The sequence below is a fragment of the Myotis nattereri genome (genome assembly GCF_964212035.1).
Source record: "Myotis nattereri genome assembly, chromosome: 6".
Classification (NCBI taxonomy): Eukaryota; Metazoa; Chordata; class Mammalia; order Chiroptera; family Vespertilionidae; genus Myotis; species Myotis nattereri.
Window position 1 is genome coordinate 46509258 of NC_138081.1, and position 21453 is coordinate 46530710.

At 38.1% G+C, this 21453-nt stretch overlaps 1 protein-coding gene across 2 annotated transcripts in view; it reads left to right on the top strand.

Moving 5' to 3' along the window:
- Nucleotides 1–21453, top strand: part of ORC3 (origin recognition complex subunit 3) — a 56810-nt gene that overhangs the window by 29402 nt on the left and 5955 nt on the right. Inside the window, exons 12-16 of one of the 2 annotated variants that reach the window (XM_081094409.1) lie at nt 3640–3756; nt 4811–4890; nt 12943–13076; nt 15953–16032; nt 17166–17266. In XM_081094409.1, the coding sequence (XP_080950535.1) occupies nt 3640–3756; nt 4811–4890; nt 12943–13076; nt 15953–16032; nt 17166–17266 (512 nt within the window). The remainder of the gene's footprint in view (nt 1–3639; nt 3757–4810; nt 4891–12942; nt 13077–15952; nt 16033–17165; nt 17267–21453) is intronic. The other variant, XM_081094410.1, reaches the window with a different exon arrangement.

The window sequence follows — 21453 nt, forward strand, 5'->3', positions numbered from 1 at the left end:
TTGCAGCTGATGAAAGACTAAAAGATTCTGTGCATTTTCTTATTTCTGAATAGTCTGTCCCTTGAATAATTGTACAGTGCAACTGGGTACAATGGCTAAAGAGTATACTCTGACAATTAACAATCAAGTTCTAGTAAGTTTAAGCAGAATAAGCTTACACAGCTATCACTAACTGAAACTTCTGATGACTCATAGCTTTCAGACCCTTAAAAGAAGTTTAATCAAATAACCTTTAGAGTTTCTTTTGGCTCTGGAATGCTATGAATTTGTTCATTAAATAGATTAGTAATAATTTTTCCTGGCTGGTTAAGTCATTTAAATTCCTCATTATAATTTTCTTTTAATGTATAGGTTTCATTGAAGATAGATAAATTATTAGTTATTATTAGTTAGGCAACTATAGGTTTTAGATGAAATAGCAGGAGACTGGATATACTTTTACAGTGTTTTTTGCCCCATAGTGTTGCTTTAGTAATTAAACCTCCTTTTTTTTCTTCTCAACTTTAAAACTTTCATTTAGGAAACTGTATCTCATGAAAAATTGAGAAGTCAAAAGAACCTTCAAATTTACTATACTTGCTTGTGCCTGAAATATAAGACTGTGGCCTCATCTTATTTGCATAGTTGTCATCATTATCTGATCATAAAAAACACTAGGCCTTGAAATACTGAAAAGGTTTTTTAAATAATGAAAAATTACTTTCCTTTCCATGAGCAAATGTTTGGGGGAAATGGGGGAATATTAATAGCTTTTCCCAATTAGTTTTTATGCGTTGCCTCACTGTGAGTCACAGCCACCACATAAGACAGATGTTTTTACATCCCTTTGTATTGATGGGGGAGTCACAAAGTGATTAAGTAAGTTGCCTATCTAAAGTGTCACAGTTAGCAAATGGAAGATCTGGCATTAATTTCCAGGCCTGATGTCAAAGCCCACAACTTTCTGTAACACTTTGTTGAAGAGTTAGTGTGAGCTGAGGAGCAGGTGCCCAGGGTTCTTTATCAGTGTTTGAGAAATCTGAAATGGGGTTTTCAAACACCTCACACTCCAGGGCACAGTTCCTGAGTGCAATGCTGCCCATGCCGTGTACAGTATTCTTTTCTCTCATACAAGTCAATTCCGGAAAGATGTTACTCAGTTCCACTGTACCACTCAGTTATTTGTATATATAGTTACTCCACAGAGTAAAAGTAATGGGTAGTGCAAGTAGCATAAAGTATGACTTTATTCAGTAATAGATTCCTTTTTCTATGGAATGCTTCCCCTGTTTAAAAGCTATTTAAGCATTCATCAAGGGAAGCAATTGTTGCCTTTATGCAATTCCTGTGTTACAGTTTACAGCAGCGATATTCAATCTTTTTTTTTTTTTATCTCATGGCACATAAACTAATTACTAACATTCTGTAGGACACCAAAAAATACATTTTTTGCTGACCTGACAATAAAATAGGTATGATTTTGATTCATTCACGCTGGATGGCTATTGTTGTGTTGGCTGTTGTCATTCTTGTTATTTGACAATCTAAGGGGAAAGAGATCAGTGTTGCTGATTAAATAGTCAGGTATTACCGGTTTTAAAAATTCTTGCAGCAAAAATTGCTGGTTGACAGTAAACATAGAATTAAAATATGCTCTCCCAGTTGGTGGTTAAAGTACTATTTGCACTGATGTACTGGTGTACTGATGATGATAGCAGACCTAGATTTTTGAATAACCAACTAATTCAAATACTGGGGAGAAAAATATTTTGATATTAAAGGCTTTTTTTTTTTTTTTAATTTGCCCTAGGCTTTCAGGGTTTTTTTTTTTATTTGCCCTAGAGCCTAGGGCAGTGATGGCGAACCTATGACACGCGTGTCAGAGGTGACACGTGAACTCATTTTTTTAGTTGATTTCTCTTTGTTAAATGGCATTTAAATATATAAAATAAATATCAAAACTATAAGTCTTTGTTTTACTGTGGTTGCAAATATCAAAAAATTTCTATATGTGACATGGCACCAGAGTTAAGTTAGGGTTTTTCAAAATGCTGACACGCCGAGCTCAAAAGGTTTGCCATCACTGGCCTAGGGGCTAATCCATAGATTGCTGAAACAAGGAATTGATTTCTAAGTGATTTAGAGTTTAGGAAAATATCTCAGATTTGCTGCTTTTTAGATTTGTTTGAATTTATTGATACCTGAAGTGTTCTTTTCTGCATGGTTGACTACTAAAATTAATGGGTATCTGCAAGATATTACCGAAAAAAGACAGGCCAGTAGTTAAAGTCCTTTATTTGACTTCTCAGAAAAGAAAAGAAATCTGAAAAGCAAATCATAATCCTGTTAAGAAAATGTTACAGAAGTAAGCAGTCATGAAAATATGAGGCCTGAAAAGCTCTTGCTAGGATGCAGTGTTTTAAAATCATTTCTAAGCTACTTCAGAAGGTTTTAAAAAACAATGCTCCTTCTCCTCAACCTCCCTTCCCCCCTAGAAAAAAAAAACCTTTTGAAATTGATCTGCAAGATTAGTCATCCTTTCGGTTTCTTAACACACTATCTTTCATATCATACCGAATTCTAAATTATAAAGCTTGTTGGCTTTAGATTTCTCTTTTTCATTATTTTTTTCTTAATTGGTGAAGTGAAAGAAAAACCTATACATATTCGAGAATCTCAACAAAAGGCAGAATCACCTGTGATGTTTCTTCCCTTTCTAACACAGCTCTAGCTGTGCTTTAAGAAAAGCATACATTGCCGAAACCGGTTTGGCTCAGTGGATAGAGCGTCGGCCTGCGGACTGAAAGGTCCCAGGTTCGATTCTGGTCAGGGGCATGTACCTGGGTTGCGGGCACATCCCCAGTAGGAGATGTGCAGGAGGCAGCTGGTCAATGTTTCTCTCTCATCGATGTTTCTAACTGTCTATCTCTCTCCCTTCCTCTCTGTAAAAAATCAATAAAATATATTTAAAAAAAAGAAAAAGAAAAAGAAAAGCATACATCGTAAGTGGGGCCTCAGTAACTGTTAATTACTGGTCATCTCACTCTTCTGATGCCAGTGAGGTAGAGGGTAATGGGCCTACTTTGCTCTGGCACACACTAGGTGCCTGGCACAGGCAGGCATCCAACAAGGTGCTCTCTTTCGTGTTTGTTTTTCTTAATATTGATTTCAGAGAGATGAGGGAGAAGGAGAGAGAGATGGAAACATCAAAGATGAGAGAGAATCATCAATGGACTGCCCTTTGCGTGCCTCTTACTGGGGATCGAGCCCATGACTTAGGCATGTGCTCTGACCAGGAATCGAATTGTGACCTCTTGGTTCGTGTTCAGTCACTGAGCCACACTGGCTAGTTAAGATGCTATTTTTCACACATGTATCTTGGAGGGGGCCACACTTGTATTTGTGGCAGTGCTGTAGATAGGAGATTAAATCACAGTATTAATTTTGGTGTGTGTAAAGTAGACTTTATACTAAATAAAAAATACCCAGCCTTTAGTCTGGATTTTGTATACATTATAAATTCTCAGAATTGAGAAGGATAATTTGTTATTCTGAATCATTTCTTTTCAGTTTTTCTGAAATTATATATATCCATTAAGTAGATTTATTGTTGTATTTTTTAAATTACTGACTTACATATGTATTCTGTGATTTTTTTAGGAGGAGACACAATCATTACTAGAAAGCCTGCATGTGTACCATACAAATTATTTTCTGGCTTTGAGATGTCTTCATCAGTTCACTTCTTCTCTTCCCAAGTACCCATTGGGTCGACAGGTAACCAAAATTTCCACATTTGGAATCTGTGAAGTCAGAATATTGGTAGTTTCTTGCTTTGATTTCGGTAACATTCAAACATCAGAATTTGAAATGGATCCAAATCTTGCAGTGAGTGCACAATCTAAATCCATTCCAGCTGTACCCATTACTGGTAATTGAAACAATATTTTTTACTCTGATGGCCACAACTAGAAACGACCACATCAATCCTATTGATGTTGCTTCCTCTACAATGTATTTGTGCTAAGGCATTTCAGCTTTCTCTGTTTAACACTTTCCATCATTTAAACAAAGGTGACCCTCCACCTTAGGGAAATGGAAAAATTCTGTTTAAGAATGCTTAATGGTTAACCTTGCATTATACTAAGAACTAAAAGGGAACTAGTACTTCTCCCTGCAAAATTATCCTCTGCCGGCCTTTGTGTCATATAAACCCATGAACCATCTGTAGGATTTTAATGGAAGAATTTTGTATTCTTAAAAGTTTGCACCTAACTCAATTGTTTAGACAATAAATATGTAAAAAATGACTTGTTGCTCTGGCTGGTTTGGCTCAGTGGATGGAGTGTTGACCTGCAGACTGAAGGGTTCCAGGTTTGATTCCAGGTGGGGACACATGCTTAAGTTGCAGGCTCGATCCCCAGTGGGAGGCAGCCCATCAATGATTCTCATCATTGCTGTTTCTAACTCTCCCTCTCCCTTCCCCTCTGAAATGAATAAAAATATTTTTTAAAAATGACTTGTTTATAAAATGATTGCTGCCATTAAGCCTTTTTTTATTAATCACATTATCATTTTCATGATTTTTGTGTTGCAAAGTGACCAGTGATTAACAGCCAATTCCAATATAGTTTCATTTTCCTTGTATGCAAATGAAGTTCTTATAAAGACTGATCCATGTGATATATGCCAGTTTTGCTGTCGTCTAAAGAAAATGGTTGTTTTTAATAACCCTAATTTTTTGACTATTTATGTGGATTTTGTCAAACTAGTAGTATGCCATTTTAGTACATCACTTTCGGTTCCTCATAAGTGTGCTATTCACTTACAGATCAGAGAGCTGTACTGCACATGTTTAGAAAAGAACATATGGGATTCAGAGGAGTATGCATCGGCCTTGCAGCTGCTGAGGTAGTTTTTTTTAGTCTGCTCTAAGCTTGCCAATATGTAACATCTTCCTCCAGACCTCTGCCTGCCAAGTAGTTTTATAAGTAGCCGTGTGTGTCTAATATTTCTATCTATCTTGAATTTATGTTTGTAGCTTACAGTGTTTTTAATGTAGCAACCGTCCATTTCTTTGTTGGTGTTACTTTGTTTTTAAGTGTGATTTTTAAAGTAAAACAAGTCAAATAGTAACACTACACGAGTAGGTGTGGATAGTTCTCATGGAGCCAGCTTGACATCGGGGCAGGGAAGGTAGTCATGGAAAGCGAGCTCACCATGGCCCCTCGCTGCTTGAGTGGCGGAGCAGCATCACTAGGGGAGATGCATCCTGTGAAGGAGGTCCCTGCTGACCGCGCTGAGGAGCAGCCATGAGTAGGCAGTGGCCGTGATGCTTTTCCCCACCTGCGCTGGCCCTGTTCACATCAACATGGGATAATTCATAAATTATTTGTCTAATATGACATGAATAAGTAAGGTATATTGTGGAGTTACTATTATCAAAGGTCAGTTACCATCCTTGACAAATGCATCTTTTAAAGTTATAATCATTTGTTTTCCTTAGCTTTATATGTATGGTGACTCTTTAGTCTTCCATAAAAATAGTGACCACTTGGACAATGAGAAAAGGAAAATCAAGTGTGAGTTAAGTTTCTGCACACAGTCTTGTAATTTTCCTCAGTGGATATAAATGCGTATATGAAAATATAAAGATGTCTGAAAACTGAATATTTATTAAGCTCTGGCTTCCTCTGGGCCCACAAGAAAAGAACAGATGGGCACAGTAGGAGGAAAATTCACATTGACAGCACTTTAAGTCCAGAGACTTAATAATACAAATGTTTAGGATCTAGCAGGTGCAGTTTAAGATGGGAAACTAATTTTATGCTATTTGGAAAAATAACTCCCCATGGAAACTAGGTTGCTACTGAAAAGCTGTATTTTATTTTTTTAAATGCCAGTAAGAGATTTCTATGTATTTATATACTTCTACTGAAATATTTCTGAGACTTCTTTTGTTTTCTATTCAAGTTAACATACCTATCTCAAACACCCAATTGATTCTTGCTAGATTTCCTCTTAAACCTTCATGATTAGCGATTGTCTTCCTTCTCCAGGTTGGTATTTCCAAACTCATAGATTCCTTTGTCAGGGAAGGACTTGTTCTTTTCCTTCTGTATCTCCCTTGGCGTGTAGTCTTGGGGTACAAGTCAAGGATCATGAATAGCAATTCCAAACTAGGGTAGGGAAACATGAATAATAACCACTCTGTGTGAAGGCTTGTAGGGTGCCAGGCACTGCATTATGTACTTTCAATACATTTTCCAGTTCAGTACTCAAGTATTACTAGTATACTATTAGCCACACTTTAAAGCTGAGAAAACTGAAGCACAGATAGTGTTTTAGTGATTTTCCAGATTCTCTTAACTGTTAATGGAACCAGGTTCTAATCCAGGCTTCACTTTGAAGCTGTTGTACTTATGGATTTGGAGGTTTCATAAAGCATAAACAATAGAAAGCAAAGTTTTAGTCATTTTGCTAAGCTGAGGTCAGAAACATAGGAATGTAAAAGGCACTAAGAGCAAATAAAGCAGCTACAGAAAGGACCAGCAAGAGTGGGCACTACAAAAGGGAAGGAATCTGGGAACCTGGACTGGATTTCTTTTCCCCTTTGTGCAGATTAGACATAGACAGGAAGTCAGAGACACTTGTCAGTTTGGCATTCTAATTAGGAATCATCTGAATTTAGGAAACTAGACATTCTTATCATCTGTCTTCAAACAATTCAAATGATGAAAGAAATTAAGAATAAAATTATAATTGAATGTTACTTTGGAAAGAAAAACTAAGGTACTGTTAGAACCATATTCTAGTAACATCTCAAGTATCTTCTCTTAAAAAATCCCTGTTATCTGGAAAGTGACATGCTAAAATAACCATAGATCTACTTGATGAAATATTTCGTGACCCTTAAAAAGTACTTAATTCTTTTTAAAAAATGTTTTTATTGATTTGAGAGAGGAAGGAAGAGAATAAGAAATATCGATTTGTTCTACTTATGCATTCATTGGTTGACTCTTGTATGTGCCCTAACTTGGGATTGAACCCACAACCTTGGTGTATCAAGACAATGATCTAACCAACTGAAAAAGTTCTTTTGTGGAATCATAAAAGACCCCTAGTAACCAAAACAATCTTAAAGAAGAATGTAGGTGGAGACATCATGCTTCATGATTTCAAACTATATTACAAAACTGTAGTAATCAAAAACAGAATGGTATTGTCATAAAAACAAACAGATAGATCAATGGAACATAATAGAAATAAACCCACACATATTTGGGCAATTAATGACAAAAGATCCAAGAAAATACAATGAGGGAAGAAGAGTCTTCAATAAATGGTGTTGGGAAAATTGGACAGATACATGTGAAAGAATGAGGCCAGACCACTATCTTATACTTCACAAAATCAACTCAAAATGGATTAAAGACTTGAATGTGAGACCTGAAACCATAAAACCGGAAGAAAACATAATCGGTAAATAAGCTTCTTGACATTGGTCTTGGCAATGATTTTTTAGGAAAAGATCTACAGGATTTTATATCACAGTTATTTTAAAAATCTATGCAACAGACATTGATGTGTGTGTGGGGAGCATGCAAGTATACCGTAATAATATGTCATAATTTGATATGAGTACATGGTTCTGCATGTTTTCCATACTTCTCCTCTCTGAGTCAACTCTTGGAGCATGAAGACCACATACAGGATATGAATTGGTTAATTTTTTGCTCAACTACATCCAATTATATAAGGACATATTTAAGTTAAAATGCCATTTGGGCCAAAACCGGTTTGGCTCAGTGGATAGAGCGTCGGCCTGCGGACTGAAAGGTCCCAGATTCAATTCCGGTCAAGGGCATGTACCTGGGTTGTGGGCACATCCCCAGTAGGAGATGTGCAGGAGGCAGCTGATCGATGTTTCTCTATCATCGATGTTTCTAGCTCTCTATCTCTCTCCCTTCCTCTCTGTAAAAAATCAATAAAATATATTTAAAAAAAAAATGCCATTTGGGAACAGGAAGTGGTAAAAATGATGCCATCTCTGCAGTGAGCTAGGGAGTACACTGGCTTTTCCTGGTCAGCTATGAAAGACCTTAAGATGAAAAATTTACCTTCCTGTTGGAGAGACTCTCTCAACAGCCATCTAGAAACTAAATACTAGATCAAGAATTTTTCAGATGTAGGTAATTCTAAAAACCTTGCTTCATAATAAGATTGATCTAAGTCACAGTCCTCAACTTAGAGGAAGGTGATGGATCAGCTGGGCCTGAAGAGTACTGTGCCCTCACATTGGGAGCGATGGATTGCTATGGCAACGATTCTTAAATTGGGATAATGAAAAGTATGCCCCTTTTTAGGGAATTTATTCTGCCCCCTACCCCATCAATTGAGATTTACTCATCCATACTTACTCCATTTTATTCCAAATAAGGAAACCAAAGCCAGAAACATTGAGTGACTTTTTTGCAGTTAGCAGAGCTGGAATTTAAATCTGAATTTTGAAAGTTCAGTCTGTTTTTTAATCCTGCTTTAATTATTTGAAAGGTGGTATAAAAGGAAATGTATATGGGCATTTCCGGTCAAGGGCATGTGCCTTGGTTACGGGCACATCCCCAGCTGGGAGTGTGCAGGAGGCAGCTGATCGGTGTTTCTCTCTCATCGATGTTTCTGACTCTCTATCCCTCTCCCTTCCTCTCTGTAAAAAAAACCAATAAAAATGTATTTAAAAATGAGCCAGCTGAGCAAGTTTCAGGGGACTCAACATCCCCACCCCTCCTCCCCATCATGTCCTGACACTAGTCATCTTGGCACAGGCTGCAGACATAAATAAAAGAAGCCATAGTGTATAGTCTGCTTATCCTGAGTGTAACTTTATGAGTTTGTTGCAGAAACAGATTTGCAAGTTGAAGTTGATTTGATAGCTGAAGGAATTTACTTTATACTGAAAGAAATTATTCTAATTTCTGAGGAAGGCTTCTGAGTTAAACAGTAATATATAGCTCAGCTTTCATTGAGTTGAAAAAACATGACTCAAAAAACATTTGATCACTTTAGCTTACTTCAAAGAGACTAGAGATTTGGAATCTAAATAATGCGTTGTTTTCTGACTTTGCAGATCATCTTTAGATGATATTTAAAGGTCTAGTGATGAAAATGACAGTTCTGCAGTCTGTGAGATGCTCCCTAAATAGCAGTAATCTAACTTTGGATGGTCTAGGCCAGTGATGGTGAACCTATGACACGCGTGTCAGAGGTGACACGCGAACTCATTTTTTTTGGTTGATTTTTCTTTGTTAAATGGCATTTAAATATATAAAATAAATATCAAAAATATAAATCTTTGTTTTACTATGGTTGCAAATAGCAAAAAATTTCTGTATGTGACACGGCACCAGAGTTAAGTTAGGGTTTTTCAAAATGCTGACACGCCAAGCTCAAAAGGCTCGCCATCACTGATCTAGATTTATCCATGCAGGAGATACATGAGCTTGCACTATTAACATCTAATTTCTTACGTTTAGAGCAGGGATTGCCAGTTCTGAATTTGCATCACAGTGGGTCCTCCACAATTATTTGTAGGCTTGTGGTAAAGTCAGACAAACTACTGAACTGTTGAAGTTCATTTTACAGCAAAATATGTTGAGAGTAATGTTTTTAGAGTAATGCTTTTCAGGCTTTAGTGTTCATAAGAATCAGCTGAGGTATATTAAATGTGTAAATTTATGCCCTCTCCCCCAGAATTCTGAATCTTATTATTGGGAACCTCAGTGTTGTGGTCAGCAGCAACTTGAATTTAACAAGCACTCCACCACATTTGGACATATGGTCCAGGAACCACTTTGAGGAACACTGTTCTAGAAAATAAGGGAATAGGAGCCCTTGTCAGGTGGTTCAGTTGGTTGGAGCATTGCCCCATACACCAAAAGGCGGTGGGTTCAATTCCCAATTAGGGCACATACCCAGGTGGCAGGTTCGGTTCCCAGTCGGGCAATGTGCAAGAGGCAGCTGATCGATGTTTCTCACATCAGTGTTTCTCTCTCTCTCTACCCTCTTCCTCTCTTTCAAGTCAATTAAAAAAGAAATTGAGGAAGAAATGAAGCCATTAAAGGAAAAGATAAGTCTTAATTATAGAGAAGTGCATGGCTTTGGGCCATTGATCTCAAATTGATCTCTTAGTCCAAAACTGGAAAAAAGTGTTTAATTGCTAATAGTGAGCCATGGTTTTTTTATATCAATAAACAGAAAAAAAATCTGAATTTGTATTTTAAGTTTTTTTTTATTAAAGTGAATGCCCACTACTACTTTTCTGCTAGTAAAATGAAGAGGTAGCTAAGAAATAAAATGGAGAAATAGCTAATCAAACTTAGTTTGACAACTTATTTTTTCTTGTGAATTTAGCATTATACTTTTGTAGTTTTTTGTGCTTGATATGTTGAGCCACTGATGGCAAAGATGACCCTTGTTTTTACCTACATTGAATTTTGCTCAAGTGAGAGATTAAGGTAGACAAGTAGATAGGCAATTAAATACAGAGTAATAAGGGCTGTGATGGGTGAGGAACTAATAGACTGTACAGTTAACTTTCATTTGGAAGTTGAGCAGTTTCTTGGAGAAGTGGCATCTAAGATGAAATAGCGAGGCTTAGGAGGAATTATGCATATTTTATTTCACTTGTCATGATCATATACGATTGCTTTGTTGTGTTGTCTTTGAAGAAGATAATCTCTAAATGTTTGTAGGTTTTTTTGGTAAGCATTTTTGTTTTTTCTTCTTGTCTTCATTGATATATTTTCAGGTTTACATTTTTGAATATTTTTCAAAGCAGTTTTATAATGGTGTGTTGAAAACCTGCGAGCTCATTATTCAGATCTTTGCATTAGCCGTGGATTGACTAGTTTCTCCTTATAGTCTGTTCTCAATCAGACGTTTATATAATCAGTACTTAACCAGATATTATTCTGCACAATGAAGCAGAACACTCCATTGCCCTGCAGGATGATTGCTTTTAATGATTGCTAAAGGATTCTCTTTCTGTCTCATTTAAGGAAACATTTTTTATGGGCAACCTATAAAACTTTTAACACACTAAGTATGACAAGCCTTTTTTGAACCATTTACTTGATGGTGATATAATCACTTAATCAAGTTGGTTAAAGATAAATAGCTCATTTTCCACATTAATATCATCTATCCTAGATGTGTTTTTTCCTTTCTCTTCAAAGTAATCTAGTGTGATGGCTTTTATACTTTTAAATTCAAATATTTTCTTTTCAGTTTTATTCTATTTCTTTGAAGGCAATGTGCTGGATGGAATCCACCAAAATTCGAAAGCATTGTCACACTATCTTCAATTCCTCTCCTCCCATTCTCTCTTTAACTTACTTGTTTTTTGCACAACTACCTTGATCAAGGTCAACAGTGACCTTCTTGTACCTAAATGTAATGGTCTAATCTCCGTGTGCATTTGTATTTTTAAACTATTATCAGCATTTAACATAGCTCATCACTTTTTTTTTTTAAACCTCACCTGAGGATATATTTTCATGGATTTTTAGAGGGATGTGGGGGAGAGAAAGAAAGAAACTTAAATTGGTTGCTTTCTGTACGCACCCCAAACTGGGGGGATGTAATCCAAAACCCAGGTGTGTGCCCTGGCCAGGAATCGAACCCTGGACTCTTTGGTGGATGGGAGGATTCTCCTACCAACTGAGTTACACTGACCAGGGCAGAAGAGAAGATTTTACATGTTTTCTTAAAATCAGGAAAAGTTTGCCTTTTGTCCACCCCTACCAGTTTCTATATATATTGGTTTGGTTGTATGATATTTTTTTGTTTTTCAGTCGGCATCTAAATTTTAGTTGAAGTAACCAGGTTAATTTTTTCAGTAGTCATAATCTAGTTAGATTTGTATTTTCCCCCTAACTTAGTAATATTAGTATTTTTCCCCATTTTTTATTATGAAAATTGTCAAACATAAGAGAATTATCTTGCAGAATAGCATACATTCTGAATTTGTCTGATTGTTTCTTCATGATTAATATAAGAAGTTTTAATCATTGTAGTCTTCATAATTTAGGACTGTTTGCTGAGAATAGCTTGTATACTTATGTCATAGCGCTTAACATTACTAATATTAACTTGATTCCATTTCATTCTGTTACTGAATATGATCTTAGTGGAGAGATCCTATAAGTAATGGCTCTGAGAACAGGATCTTAATTTGAGAATATCTGTGTTCTTTCTCCATTTCTAACAAAGATTTCCAAGATGGCCTTAAATGAGTTACACAACTCTTCCGCTTGTTACAAAACAAGCAGAATTTCCCATGTTACTCAAAGTTAAGTGGATTTCCTGACTGATGTTTATAATGCCCATAAAAGATATAAAGCATAGCTAAAATAGTAATTAGAGAAATTATTGTGATACTCTTCTGGTCCTTCCAAGCAAGCTTTCTTTTAGCATAAGTGTTATTTCCTCAGCAAACATTTCTTGTCTCATATTTACATTTATATCTGAAGTGAAGGGAAACCTTCAATGCTTACTGTATGGCAATCACTGTGTTAGAGTCTTCAAATACATCTTCTCATTAGTTTTTAAGCCTCCATTCTAAGCTGTGAAATAGGTAAGTCCCTGTTTCATTTTACAGACAGGGAAACCAAGGATCAGGGGTGTTTGGTAATTTGTTCTATATTGCAGACATGGTAAGTGCCAGAGCCAGACTTTGAACCCACATGTTTGTAAGCTTTCTAAGCTGAGCTTCATCATGAGAACTCTTCTGAATATTTCTGAATGTCATACATATTGAGGAAAATCTCTCCAACAAATGTTGGTAGCTACTAATGAAGAATTTATACCATCTTCTTCTGATCAGAATCATTTCATATGTAGACAATATTTTTTAACCTCATTAATGTTCCAGTTAGATTACATCTCCTGTCACTGATTCTGTTCTAGAATGTTGGCAAAGGATGAACTGATGACCATCCTTCAGAAGTGTTTCAGCGTTTTAAAGTCCTCTTCTGAAAAGCAGCTTGGCAGCACAGCAAAGAGGATAGAGGAGCTCCTGGCCCAGCTTCAGAGCCTGGATGGTGAGAAGATGATATCCTGCCAATTTTACTGGCTATGAAAATCATGTAGCTAAAATGACATGGAAAACCCCATGTTCAGATATATTGAGAGATGAAGGCATAAAGTAGTTCATGTTTAGTCAGTATACCAAGCCTCAGAATATTATATATTGATAATTACAAACAGGTCAAATGGTTATCTTCCAACTTTGGTTTAAGCAATGAAAAACATCAAATGGGCGAAAAATAGAAACATTCTTTGTGCAGATGGATAATTTGGAGGACTTACCTTTAAAAAAAAAAAAGGTGGGGGAGGGACAAAAATATTAAGATTGATAAGATTAGCAGGGCATCATAATTAAGGACTCCTTTTAGATTTTTTTTTTTCTTAAGCATTCCATCAGGTCCTTTATAGATTTCAAAAACACTGCATAAGTCATTAGGAAGCCTGAAAAATTAATAGTTCTCAACTGCTTTCACAGCAGTGAGGCTCATTGGTGTGCTGATTGCCAGTGCATGAGGTCTGCTTTAATCAGACTTACAAGAGCCTGAATCCTTCAGTGAAAGTGAACTGAGGCAGCCTGCCATTTCTCTGTGTTGAAGGGTTACCAGTTCCCTTATTTTCATGGCCCCCATGTGACCATATTTATATTTGCCAGATGCTGGGGTACCTGGTTGTGTACAAGTACCCATGTTCTGTTCTCTCATGCTCCAGGACTTCTTGTTCTTGTGGGCACCACAGATTGGTGCTGATCATTAATTCTCATGGGCTCTTCTGCTCTCTCTCTAGCACCAAAGTATGGAATTCTCTTGGTAAAGCATTTCCCCTATTCAGGAAAATTTTAATGGAGCTTGGGGGAAAGAGACAGCTTGGTGGATAATGTATAAGCACATAGATTGGACATGGATTAGTGGAAATATTTTACTTGTAATGTCCATAGTAATCCTTCCTGTTTGGCAAGTGTTCCTTTGTCTTGTAAAGCCTTTGGATTTAGGAAACCACTTTTGCTGATACCCCTCCCCGTCTCCCTGCTGCAGTGTTAGGCACCGGAGGAATGCTTAGTTAATGGAAGGTGAAAGAGCAAGTGGCAGGAACAGGCAAAAGGAGGAAGTACCCCATAAGACTAAGGGGTGGGTTCCCTCCAGGTTGTGGGTGGGCATGAGCCTAGCCATGTTTCAAAAGGGCTGTAATTGGTAATTGTGGATATCATTGAGTCCAGCCTCAATACAGAACTAAAGCTCAGAGGAGAAAGGAACTTGCTCAAAATCCCACAGCCAGCTAGCACCCAGACCAGTACCTACCTCTCTTAATCACCAGCTCCTTGTTCTTTTCTCACCGATTCTCACTTTAAATGCCCCCTAATTATGGTCACTGGGACAGTGAAGTCCACTTTAAGGACATAAATAGGGTACAAGACTTAGGAGTATTTAAGATAAATTAGGTAAATTTCAATCTTTTACAAAATTGGACTCAGCCCTACCTGGTTTGGCTCAGTGGAGAGAGCGTAGGCCTGCAGACTGAAAGGTCCCGGGTTTGATTCTGGTCAAGGGCACATGCCCAGGTTCTGGCTTGGTCCCTAGTAGCAGGCGTGCAGGAGGCAGCTGATCAATGATTTCCTTTCATCATTGATGTTCTGTCTCTCTCCCTTTCCCTTCTTCTCTGAAATCAATAAAAATATAAAAACAAACAACAACAAAAAAAAACCCACACCAAATTGGATTCGGATATTTGTAAAATAAAACTGCATATATAATTTTAATTAAAGTTCATATAACATAAGCTAATGAACAAATTCTATGATGTGCTAATACTACATGAAGTAATGTAGCTTAATGGGAAGGATGGAGATTAAGATGATTAATAGTGTAAAGAATAAAGAATTTTACAAGTTGAAGCAAAACTAGTGTCTAGAAGAAATGTTTGTAATTTCTCTATTTCCAAAAGTGACACATTGTTGTTAATAAAGTGACATTAAAACCCCCTACATTGGAAAGCAGAAATATTTGACTATATGCTATCTCCAGTTCCTTCACACTTATTACATATTATAGTCTGGTTTTAAAATTACATTTGGAGGGTTAAGTAGGTCAGAGTGTCATATTTATTTTTAAGAATCTGCTACGTGTTAATGAAATGGGACAAAGAACTTATCAGATATTTTAACCTTAAATTATATCTTTCTTGAACCAAGAATAATCCATAGCTAAAAGGAAGTTTATTCTTTGAGAACAAGATCGCTTCCCTAGCTGCAGCCTCCGGTCTCAGACTTGGTCCGAATGAGCCGTGTGAGTGTACAGTTCCAGCAGCTGCCTTGCACGAGGAAGAGGGTGTACAGCCTCCCCTCTCCAGAAGCACAGCTGCACCTCTGGCCAGATGTGGTTTACTGTGGCCTATGCTGAAGAGCAAAGGTGCACTTTGTGTTTTAATAGATTATGTCAAAACTTTTACACACCCTCTTTATTACTTTAATAGCATTTTGTCAAAAATAGTACATTGGAACATCAGGGCCAAACTTGCCAGTGTGTAGGTTTATGTTGTTGATCATCGGCATAGTCAAAGGAATACAGTTTAAATTTGATTTTTAGAAGCTATTTATAACAGGACAAAGACTTGGCGCTTTTTGCTGTTGGCTTTTTTGGAGGAGGGTATTTGTTTGTACTTTGTTTTCATTGTGGTCACATTTTAAAAATTCAGTAGCTGGTTTTTTCAAGACCCCTCTGCAGCATAAGTTATGTAATATTTATTGACCTTTAGCTTCTAGAAGAAATAATTTATCTGATGGACCCTTGATCCCCTGCCAAATGTAACTGTATTTCTCTTGGAATAGTAGAAATGTTGGTTCTCCTGACTTGAATCGATTTATCCCAGTTGCTGTATATTGGTTTTGTATTAAAAGCAGAAGTCAAAGAGGAAGAAGATGCTTCTGGATCACAGTCAAAGGCGCTTCAGAAGACAGACCTCTATCATCTTCAGAAGGTCAGGTCACTTCTCCTTCCAGTGACATTCTGTGATACTCCCTTTTTTCCAGTATGTACTGTAGATTAGCTCTGCCTGGATATTTCTATTTTCCTTTTAAAATCACACCCAGGAACAAAGCAGATTTTGTAATTTACTTGTAAATGAAACATCCTATTTATCTCACTGCCAGCCTCATTCTCCATGTACACAGTCTGGAATTTACTAGTGAACATAGGTGGAAACTGTTCCTGTAGCCTCAGAGAGAGAGGAAATTAACTGGCAATAGGGAAAATGGGAACATAGTTGCAAAAAAGAATCCAATTATTTATCTGATGTATTTATTGGTATTTCTGTTGAGCCTACCTCATTAGTTTTAGATACTTTTGTTGATTTTTTAAATGTATAGTCATGTAGAGCAGAAATTGAACTGCAGTATACCCATTGTAATCTTTTTCAGGTAGTTCTAACTTTATTTATTTATTTTTTAAAAAATATATATTTTATTGATTTTTTACAGAGAGTAAGGGAGAGGGATAGAGAGTTAAAAACATCGATGAGAAACACCAATCAGCTGCCTGCTGCACACTCCCCACTGGGGATGTGCCTGCAACCAAGGTACATGCCCTTGACCGGAATCGAACCTGGGACCCTTGAGTCCGCAGGCCGATGCTCTATCCACTGAGACAAACCGGTTAGGGCTAGTTCTAACTTTAGAATCTTGGTTGCCAGAGTATAGAACCTTCTTTGTATAGCATGATACCAAGTTATGATAAATGTAGAATAAAATTTCAGTCTAAGCAAAAGCAAACCACATGGAAATCTATGCTGTTAGTGTGGGAAAAGGGTGAGGTTTTTCTTTTCCTTGTAAGTCCTTTACTTAAATGAAGTAATGAGTTGTGGATAGTGAGCACTCTGCCATATAACTTAGTAACGATGTTAACTGCCCTTTTCCTCTTTCCCTGAAAATTTACTCAGTGTTTGGAGCAAAACACTAGGAGGAAAGATTCTTTCCAGACCTTAAAAATAAAAAAGAACCCATTTTGATCTGATTCTTTCCTTGCATATTCTGTCTTAGGCAAAGGGCATCAGCTGCCTTTGAGGGGTTTTCTTTCTCCAAATCACCAGAAAAGCTATGTTCTTTCCATCCACAGTCACTATTGGAAATGAAGGAGTTAAGAAGAACAGGAAAGAAACAAACCAAGTTTGAAATCCTGAGAGAAAAAGTTGTGAGCTTCATTGACAGTCTGGTGAGGTGAGTGGTTGCTCTTAAGAGCTAAAAATCTGGCTATTTTCCCAAATAGCACTGATGTGATAGCATCCATACCCATTTAGGGACACTTCCCCCTAGATTAGGCTTTATGCTTTTCAGGTTCCTCCTTCCAGCTTAGAATTGTAATTTTGATCGTCTTTCCATCCTTATGAAGATGTGTAAACAGAATGACTTAGTGCATTCTTTTACAGCTAGTTCAAAAATACAGGTTTAAATTTGATCTAGTTCATTAGGCTGGGATAGGAGGGGTGGTGATGAAAACAGAAAGCATTTTCTCCCTCTCTAATAACACAGTGTTTGCATTGCACTTTATTCTTTTTTTTTTTAAATTAAATCTATTGTTCAGATTATTGCACTTTATTCTTTTTTTTTTTTTTTAATATATTTTATTGATTTTTTACAGAGAGGAAGGGAGAGAGATAGAGAGTTAGAAACATCGATGAGAGAGAAACATCGATCAGCTGCCTCCTGCACACCCCCCACTGGGGATGTGCCCGCAACCCAGGCACATGCCCCTGACCAGAATTGAGCCTGGGACCCTTCAGTCCGCAGGCCAACGCTCTATCCACTGAGCCAAACCGGTTTCGGCCACTTTATTCTTTCTCTATCTCTGCTAAGAGTATGCTGGACCTGGGCCAAGCCCCAGAGCAGACTAGCCGTAATGCCCTATTTTATCCCGAGTAAAGAAAGGACTTATAATTCTAGAGAATACCTGTGCGACTCATTATCAGCACTAAATTCATGTTGAGAAATGTACTCATAGCAAACTTAGAATTCTACCAGTCTTGCTTGTTTTTTAAAGATGATTCCTTTTTGGGAAACCCAGATCATTGCTATCGAAAAACAAAGCAAGTGAGAAAAAGAAAATGACTTAATAGTTAAAGAGTAGGAAAACAAACTGCTATTTATCATTGCTGATTATATTTTAATGGCAGTCTAACTCAGCCGCCAGCTAGACACTGAATAGAATCAAGTACTAAAAATATAGCAGCTCAGTTATTGAAGACAAAAAGTGGTTTTCTGATAAATTACCTGACCTTCTTGAAAGTGAAAAGTTCCATTTTCCAGGACAATGTGGGGGCAGAGTCATTGTTCCTAGTCATTGGGGAGAAATTACTAATGTCATGAAAGAGGTCCAAATGACCAACCAAGTATGACAAAGGCAGTTTACAGTGAGAGAAATGTGTCATATAAAAGTGATGCAATGCAATGTTGAACTGACCTACAAACCAGAAATGACCTTATAGAACTCGTAGAGTTAATCTTGCCCTGCTGGCTTCCCTGTTCTTATAGTTTCCTGACCCAAGTTCCTGGATCTTCCCTTTTACCAGGTTGTGACCATTGCAGTTGCTAAAAATAATGTTGCAATGAATTGTAGCATAATTTCTAAGCCGAATATCAGGTTCCTTTTGTAGTTCTCACAAATCCCAAATTGTAGGCTCTGAAACCAGACAACCATTTCCCATTTGTGATCTTTGACCTAATATGTCAGACCTTTTACCTTTCTGAGTAGTTACTAAAATAAAACTGAACATGATTGAAATATGTTGTGAAATCACAAAATTTTCCTTACTAGGATTGACTTTCTTTACTAAGATTGACTCTCCCAGGAGGAAAGAGATTAGGATTTGTAGCATATTAGAGCTAAAAGGGACCCGAGAAGTCATGTAGCAGCTAAAGCCCAGCAAGAGGCTGACTGTGGAAAGTCCCAGGCCCCGTATGATGACATCTGTCAAAAGGCCCTCGTTATTTCTCCATACTGTTGCCAAGGATCAGTCACATTACAGTTGTTCGAGAAGAGCTTGGAGTTCTGGAGGAAGGTGATCTAGAGCTGTTCAAACAAGTGATATACAAACAGACCGTGAAACTTTGCTGAGCTGGAAATTAAAAGGAAGAGAGAAGCCAAAGAGATGCTTGAAAGGAAGTGACAAAGGAAGAGACTTAAGTTCAGAAAGTTAAATGGGAAAGGAAGTGGCTAGAAAAAGCTTGAGGAAAGTCAAAATGGCCTTGTGGACATTTGGCAAACTTCGAAGCAAATACCAAGAGGAAGAAAGGAAAAATCAGACCTTCCTGAAACCGCCGAAAGTAAAAGTGAAACAGTGTTGAGTGGCCACCGGGGGTCACAGCCACATAACCTCCCCCCAACTCTCCCCTCCGACTCTGAAGGACTCATTCTTTACTCCCATTTCCACCCCAAAGTAGAGTAGTATTTTCTTTTTAGTCTACTTTTGTTTGCAATTCAATTTTATATCAGTAGTAATTCTTTTGTACATTGAAAGGAGGGGCTCTGTTTAAAAAGAATCTGTCCACACTCCCTACCCTTAGGCCAACCAAGATTGGAAGGTGCTACCATTGGTGCTGCCTTCTCTTCCCACAGCCTGTTATTTAATGTTTTGTACTTCACTGAATTGTGATAGTTAGAAACTTCATATATATTTTGTGGAAATTATCGAGTTAAACATATTGCTTGGGGGGAAAAAATTAAACATAAGCAATAGACTCCAAAAGGCAGGGCTCCCAGTGTACCATGAGCCTTATTGAGACTACTGAGAGCAGAGACTAAGTTAATGGTTTTCACCAAAATACAAGCTTCAACTTTTTAGCCCCTGATACTAAGTGGTTCTACCAGTTCCCTAAAAACACCTCTCTGATCTGAATCCAAAATGAGCATGGTAGATGCTGTAGTGTCCGACTAATTGCGTATTTCTTCTCACAGCAAATAAGTTGCAGAAGAATGTTTCTGTGCCAATCTCCAGGTTTATAGTTGTTGTTTCCTTAATGTAGCCCAGTGGAAACAAAATATAGGCAAATATATTACCTCTGATGGAGATACTTTGAGGATATTAAAAAAGACTTTTTCCCTTAGGAATTCTAAACATCCTATCTAATAATAGACAAACATGGTAATTAACCATACCTCCGCTACGCTTCCCATTGGCTAATCAGGGCGATATGCAAATTAACTGCCAACAAAGATGGCGGCCGGCAGCAAGGCAGCTGAAGCAAACATGAGGCTTGCTTGCTCCAGTGATGGAGGAAGCCAAGGTTGCCCGCCTGCTGCGGCTGGGCTCTGAGCTGCACTCTAAGCAACAATGTTGCAATTATAGAGGCTAAACCCCAGCTACCTGCTTTCAGCCAGCCGGCTTTGGAGCTGGAGCCACAACAAAGTTTCAATTACAGAAGGTAAATAAATCCCAGAATAAAAAAGAAAAAAAGGAGAGACTGGGAGCTTCAGTTGCAGGCTTGGCCTGCCTGAAAACAGCCCTCAGCCCCTCATCCAGGCTGGCCAGGCACCCCAGTGGGGACCCCACCCTGATCCGGGACACCATTCAGGGCAAACCAGCCAGCCCCCACCTGTGCACCAGGCCTCTGTCCTATATAGTAAAAGGGTAATATGCAAACTGACCCCAACAGCAGAATGACTGGGAATGACTGGTCACTATGACACACACTGACCACCAGGGGGCAGACGCTCAATGCAGGAGCTGCCCTCTGGTGGTCAGTGTGCTCCCACATGGGGGAGCTCTGCTCAGCCACAAGCCAGGCTGATGGCTGCCAGTACAGCGGTGGTAGTTGGAGCCTCTCCTGCCTCCTCAGCAGCGCTAAGACTGTCTGACTGCACCTTAGGTCTGCTCCCTGCTGGCAAGTGGACATCCCCCGAGGGCTGCCAGAGGGATGTCTGGTTGCCATCTTAGGCCCAATCCCCCAGGGAGCAGGCCTCAGCCAGCAGGTGGTCATCCCCTGAGGGGTCCCAGACTGAGAAAGGGCACAGGCCGGGCTGAGGGACCCCCTGCCCCCTGCCCCGAGTGCACAAATTTTTGTGCACCGGGCCTCTAGTTAAATATAAAGATGTTGAAAAGGGAGAGGATTACAAATGTGAGACAATAATTTTTTCTGAAATTAACTATCTGGTTGCCTTGTTAAACTTCTAGTCCTATTACATAGCAGGGATGTCAATAGAGTCTTTAATGATTGGGGAGAAACAGCCTGAGGTTGGTGTAGGAAGAGATTATGGTCAGAAATTATAAATGAGTAACCAGCCATCCAGGGTGGCATTCAGCATCACCAAAACCATTCCTGCGGCTATAGCTAAATTAACTTAATTTTGAGTAAGGTGTTAGCAGTACTTGAGGTACAGAATGCTGGTCCTTAGGTCAAGTTACAAATCA